The sequence below is a fragment of the Phoenix dactylifera genome, chromosome 9 (assembly GCF_009389715.1).
Source record: "Phoenix dactylifera cultivar Barhee BC4 chromosome 9, palm_55x_up_171113_PBpolish2nd_filt_p, whole genome shotgun sequence".
NCBI lineage: Eukaryota > Viridiplantae > Streptophyta > Magnoliopsida > Arecales > Arecaceae > Phoenix > Phoenix dactylifera.
The window spans coordinates 6473013-6479033 of NC_052400.1; the positions used below are offsets into that span (position 1 = coordinate 6473013).

The 6021-nt window shown below is 39.1% G+C and overlaps 1 protein-coding gene across 1 annotated transcript; it reads right to left on the minus strand.

Moving 5' to 3' along the window:
* Nucleotides 1-281: 281 nt before the first annotated feature.
* LOC103717456 (ACT domain-containing protein ACR6-like) lies at nt 282-4742 on the minus strand. Its single transcript, XM_008805853.3, has 7 exons — nt 4361-4742; nt 2853-2898; nt 2641-2755; nt 2465-2532; nt 1523-2119; nt 1245-1349; nt 282-1173 (listed from the first exon to the last, which is right to left on the minus strand). The coding sequence occupies exons 1-7, from the start codon at nt 4432-4434 to the stop codon at nt 832-834; spliced, it is 1347 nt and encodes a 448-aa protein (XP_008804075.2). The 5' UTR covers nt 4435-4742; the 3' UTR covers nt 282-831.
* Nucleotides 4743-6021: the final 1279 nt, after the last annotated feature.

A 6021-nucleotide genomic window follows, 5' to 3' on the forward strand; every position in this document is an offset into this window, starting at 1 on the left:
ATCCAGTACATTTATACCCATTGTCCATAGGCTGCTTCCAATCTCAGGCTCCCACTGAAGAACATGGCACATTGCCTTCAATCACAAAGGAGACATCACTTGGTCCATTGAACTCAAAATGACTTTCTTCTATGCATGCTTACAAAATATGTTTTTGTTTCTTCTAACTGAGAACCAAATTTATCCTACGAAAAAAGAGGGGAAAAAATGTCAAGCCCTTTGCTTAAGAAACTAATGTTGTATGAAATGGAACCAACAAACCAAAACAAATCATGAACAGGTTTTCGTAATGCTTTTTTTGGTAAGATAGAATATGTACATCCTTACAGCCCAAAGTAGAATTTATTTACAAGTCAATAATTACAGAATTCAAGACTAAGATTTCTAGCAGATCACATCATTATATATCGTTTATGTTATGTCGAATCATAATAAAAAAACTCTTTATCTTGTTTTATCCCGTGCCAACTCGTCCGACCTTAAGGGAGGGAGTAAACAAGGCCTCGCCGTTTGAGAGGACCCCACGCCCTAAGGCGACTTCCTTCGCTCAGCTCGCTTACTTGATAAAGAAAGTGACAACTGAACTATAACTATATTAACTGACCTCACAACCTATAGTCAAAGAAGTTGACTACCGTCGGAAAAGTCCATTGGTTCGTGCTCGGTGGGATTAGTTCCACCTACTCTTACGGACTTAAATTTCTTCTAAGAAAATAACCCTCGATTAAGAAGTGAAATTCATTCTTTCTTCTTTTGAAGGTAATGCAACATATTTACAAGTAAGTGATTCAGAGATGTGCTGCTCTATGTAATTTATCTTGCCATCTTAGTTCATGAGTAGGATCGGATCAACCGAAAACTGTGAAATGAGCATCCCTTGAAGAAATTCGCAAGGAGGAATCCAGTGGTGCTTGTCTCCTCAGAAGGCTTGGAAGGTAAAGGGCTCTGTTTCACTCTTAGGATCATCTGGCCTGTCTGCCTGCGAATCGAGTCAATTATCTTGGCATCCACAGGGCTGCCTGACATCTCTGAGACAGAGAAAGTGTCCACTGCTTTGCCACCCTTTGTCGAGATCTCCGCTCTTCTGATGCACAGGCCATTCTCCCGGAATATCCGAGTGATATCAGAAAGGAGTCCACTCCTGTCTTCTGTTACTAGTTCCAACTCCAATCCCTGCAAACCAGACAAATAGTTAAATAGATAGAAAATTCATCAGCTTATTCTTGATTTTAGGAAAAACATACCTCTGAGGCTCTCCTCTCGATAGCTGCTTCAAGACACTGGATCAGGCGGTGTCGTTCGGCTTCGGAATTCACCGGGTGCCCATCAATGTGCCTAATGTAGTACTCCTGTAATCAAACAAGATATGACTTCGATAACTCCATGAATTATTATGTTAACCAATGAAAGCAATTGAATAACTAAAGTTTACAACTATCAACACTTCGTTACCAAATCAAAAGAGTCTCAAAATATTTTTGATAGTTGGGATACATCTGCATCAAGGAAGGGCCTTTCAAACCTGATAAGCTTCAGAATTTCCCGTCTTGACTGTTCCATGGAACACCACGTACTGCATGTCTGTGAGAGTGCAGAGAGTATCAAACAAGAGCTTTGGCCGATCCTTGGACCTCAAAATAATGATGGAATAGTCCTTCTCTGTGCAGTCCATGACAGCAACTTGAGGCCTTGACTTCTTGTCCCCTTCTTCCACCAGTCCAACACTCTCATAATCCCTGTCGTCGAACATCATCTGATGTAACCTCCTTTCTGTGTGGGTGCCTCCCATTGAGACTCTCATCTTGGCTCTCCTTGAGTCCTTGTCCCACGTAAGAATATTGAAGAGCAGCTCCTTTACGGTGGAGAGCCTCTTTGGGTCCTCAATTGCACTCCTTGTGGACTCATCAGTCACATGAACTACAGCTGCAGCTCGGGTATTGTGTGTCCAGACCTCAGCTTTCACTACATTGCACTTGAGGTCTGTGAGTACGGCACAGACTTCAGAGAGTAAGCCAGGCCTGTCGGTGCCCGTTAGCTCGATCGAGGTATATTCGTTCGAGGGCTTTACGCCGACCGAGCTTCTCAGCGATGGTAAGATGCAGGCGTCTGATTCTAGGGACTGCAAGAAAATTATTCAAACCAGTGCAAAAGGAACAAAAGGTCAACATGGGAGGACTGTCGGATCCAAAGCTGAAAGATATCTTTGTTTGAAGGAAGAGAACCATTTCATCCATGTAATGGAAAGAAAAGATGGTACTGATAGAAGTGAGATGCTGTGGAACTATGCCAAATTCTCTCATTGCACAATTTGGATGGTTTGTTCTACATTAGCCCTCTTAACAATGACTCTAAACAATCTGACTTCAAGCATGCAGATATGATTAAAATTATGATGAAGAGCATCTCAGTGATGCCATGGACACACAAGAAGAAAAGGTCACAAAACCACTACTAGTTTGCTTACTTTTTGTATGTAGTTGAGGATCTCTTTGTCCCTGAGTTTGTTCCCATTGCGATCAGTCACATTGAACACTGACATCCCATTAGAAAAAGACAATTAAGTCAGCAAAATTCCATCAAAAGTCATGGTACGAGCTGTCGGGATATTCTTCGAAGTATATACATGGTGGAAAAGCCTACCATCCATGAACCAATTTCCATCAGATGATACGTATGCTTTGGTGACTATGAGGTTGAGATCTGTGAGGACTTGTACAACTTCTAGGAGGATTCCATGTTTATTTACACTATCCACCTATTAGAAGAGGAATAACAATTTAGAGTACTAATCTAGATTGCAGGTTCCCTATTAATAGCTTACGTACAAAGTCATCAGAGGATTCCAACTTTACCTGAATAACAGTTGCATCATCTGAAGCGTCGTTGTCAATGACAACCCTGAAGGAAATTAAAAAGAAAGGAAGAGGTTAGTTGGAAGAAACTTGTAGAAACTAACAAGAGATCTCTCAAAAGGATGGTAGATTTAGAATAATTCATAGGATGAGAAGGTAGGGGAAAGGGGTAAAAAGTACAGAAGTAAACTGTGCAGATAGACTATGCAACTAGTAAAAGTAGAGAGAGAGAGAGAGAGGATTGAGAAGATCAAAATAATCAAAAGAATGCTCATTAGGTAACAAAGATGGGAAAACATCAAACAAGGTTTACAATCAGTATCAGATTGTAAGCAATGACTACAATAATTGGAAACAAGAAATGAAAGTAATGATATAAGATGCACACATGCATGCAGATAAAATATAAACTATGAAGGGCTTGTTTGGATATTTTTATGGAAATATTCTATAAAAATCTGATTTGTTGGCCTACAGAGCTCACATCTTCTAAGAACCCACCAAAATTTTAGCCTAAATTCCAGACTGTAGGTTTATTTTCAGGTTGGAGGGTGTCGAGTTGATACAGGGCTATGCTTAAATAGGCTTTCTACCATGCATCCGTAGAAAATTCAGCCAAATCCTACTGAAGTATCCAAACAAACCCAGAAAAAGATATTTTTTACAATTAAAAAAGAGATAAGGCCAGGAAATAAGAGAACATATGATTCCAGATACAAGATTGAGCAAGGTAGAGAATCACAAACAAGGGGAGAAATAGAAACTCTACATCAAATTATAACATTGCTCCATAAAATAAAACAGAGACCTGAAACAGCCAATTCATAAACCATGTTTAAGGACAACCTCGATAGAAACCATAAGGAAAGCAAAAAATCCTCATAATACCATTGAGAAAAAACTATAGGAAAAATATTTAAAATATTAATTGGAAGAAGCCATTAGCTGAGAAAACAAAACAAGGTTCCTTCTGAACAACAGCACAGTAAACAAAAAATCCTGGAAAAAATAATCCAGAAAACCATTATCACAGCAGAAAATTGTGGTAATTATCTTGAAAACAATAAATTCAAATGAAACAGCCAAAGAAGGTATTGAAAGAAAAAGGTAAAAAATTTGCAGATAAACCTCCTACAGGTTACCTCCGGCATTCAAAGCACAGTAAAACCTGGTTTAAATCCTCGTGAAAACCTACAATTCCAAATAAAACAGACCCAATTCTAAACTTCAAAAAAATTCAACATTCAACAGAAGATAATCATGATAATAAACCTTGAGAAAATAAAATGCACCCGAATCCCCAAAAATTCAAGAGAAACTGAAACTTAGGCTTGAAAGAAACTATCCAAGACATATTTCAATCAAAACCAGCACAAATCAGTAGGAAACCATCCAAAAGAATAAAAGAGAAACTCATATCTAATTCTAATTAAAACAAGTCAGTACGTTAACTAAAACCACAAAAACCGGAAATGAAATCCTTGAGAAAAATCCCATAAACCGCTCACCTTGGGGGGTTCATCTTCCTGATTAGCTTCGCATACTCATCATCATCGGCGTCGACCACCTGAGAACTCCCCATTAGGCCCAACAAGATCGCAACTTTAACCAAACCCGGAACAGGGGAGGTCTTCTTCTCTTTCAATCTATATTGGGAGGAAGCAGAATAGAAACAGGGGAGAATATAAAGAAACAGAGCCCATTAGAAGGAAGATAAAGGAGCAAGGGAGGGGACAAAAGTGATGGGCCCTTTCCTATGGAAAGGGCGGCCTCTCCTCCTATTCCAAAGAAGAAGAAGAAGAAGAGAAACAGGGGAGGATATACCGAAACAGAGGAGAGGAGGAGGGAGGAGATAGAAACAGGGGAGGTGGGAGGGAGAACAAAAGGAGAGGCGTTTCTTTGAGGGAATGACAGCCTAAGCTTAGCGGTCTATGACCGGCCTCGCAACGAGATTTCCAGCGCAGGAAATTCCGGGCAGTGCTGCCCTGATGACGTGGCACTTTATGGTTGGCTCGGGAAGGTGGGAAATAAAGCTGGCCTTGCCTAAAAAGGGAAGAGATCCGGTCTTTTAGCTGAGCCTAACGGTCTGGATAGATGACCGCCCGGCTTGGATTTAGTTTGCTTAGATGAATGAGAAAATATTTAGGATTTCACATTTCCACATTTCGCTCATGATTTAGCAAATTGGGAGATTCTTGCTATTAAAAGAATTCTTTATTTCTTTTCTATTTTTTCTTCCTTTCAAGAATGAAATATAATGTTTTTATAGTCTTGTATGGATTTAGAATGGCATGGTCATAGTAAAGTTAATTGTTATTCTTAAATTGTGCATGAAGGCTTCAATCATGTAATACGCCCTACCTTTTTAGTTAATATTGCATCATTGATCAAACTAATTAAATTTTTATATATTTTTACATGTAACGGCTAATACTAAAATCTTACCAAAACAACTAAATAAATTTCTTTTCAAAATCCCTATCCCATTTTTCCATAAATATGTGTCTATATCTCGAAAGCAATCAATAGCATGTCTGTTGTCATAGCTTGAGATGGAATTATAAGAAGAAGAAAAAATCATGATTAATAGTATTTTTTTTCCTCAAATAGTCTCCATATTTGTCTACTTATAAGAGGAATTTAATCCGAAAAATGAACCTAGCTTAAATATTAGATAACTTTTTCACAAAAAAGATGGTGATACCAACATTGGTTTAAATCCTTGATTTCTTTGTAGCAAAGGGGGATGCCAAGTAATTAAGCAATTACAAGTTAGCACTAGATAAGAATAACTAGCTAGTGAGAATTTAGTGTTTTTTTTTTCCTTGTGTGTGTGCCAGAGAGAGAGAGAGAGAGAGAAACTAGGTGAATTTAGGCAAATATAACAAAAATATTGTATACAAATGATTATAGGAGCCAGAAACATAAAAACTTAGAATGTCTCCTTTTATAATTCCTGTTGGGGGAAAAAATAGACCACCCCACACGTATAATTAAAGCACCCAAATCTGACAACAAGCCTGAGCTCACCATGCAGGCCGAGCCTAGAAGGCCGAGCCGAGCTCAGAAGACTGAGCCGAGCCGAGCTCATCATGCAGGCCGAGCTCAGAAGGCCGAGCCAAGCTCATCATGCAGGCCGAGCTCAGAGAGCCAAGCCGAGCTCAAAAGG

What these genes read in the sequence shown, in the direction of transcription:
- LOC103717456 (XM_008805853.3), bottom strand. Translation starts at nt 4,434, where the DNA reads ATGGGGAGTTCTCAGGTGGTCGACGCCGATGATGATGAGTATGCGAAG. An exon ending in AGGAAGATGAACCCCCCAAG is followed by an intron (nt 2,899 to 4,360) that starts GTGAGCGGTTTA and finishes AATTTCCTTCAG; the next exon opens with GGTTGTCATTGACAACGACG. An exon ending in TCGAGAGGAGAGCCTCAGAG is followed by an intron (nt 1,174 to 1,244) that starts GTATGTTTTTCC and finishes TCTGGTTTGCAG; the next exon opens with GGATTGGAGTTGGAACTAGT.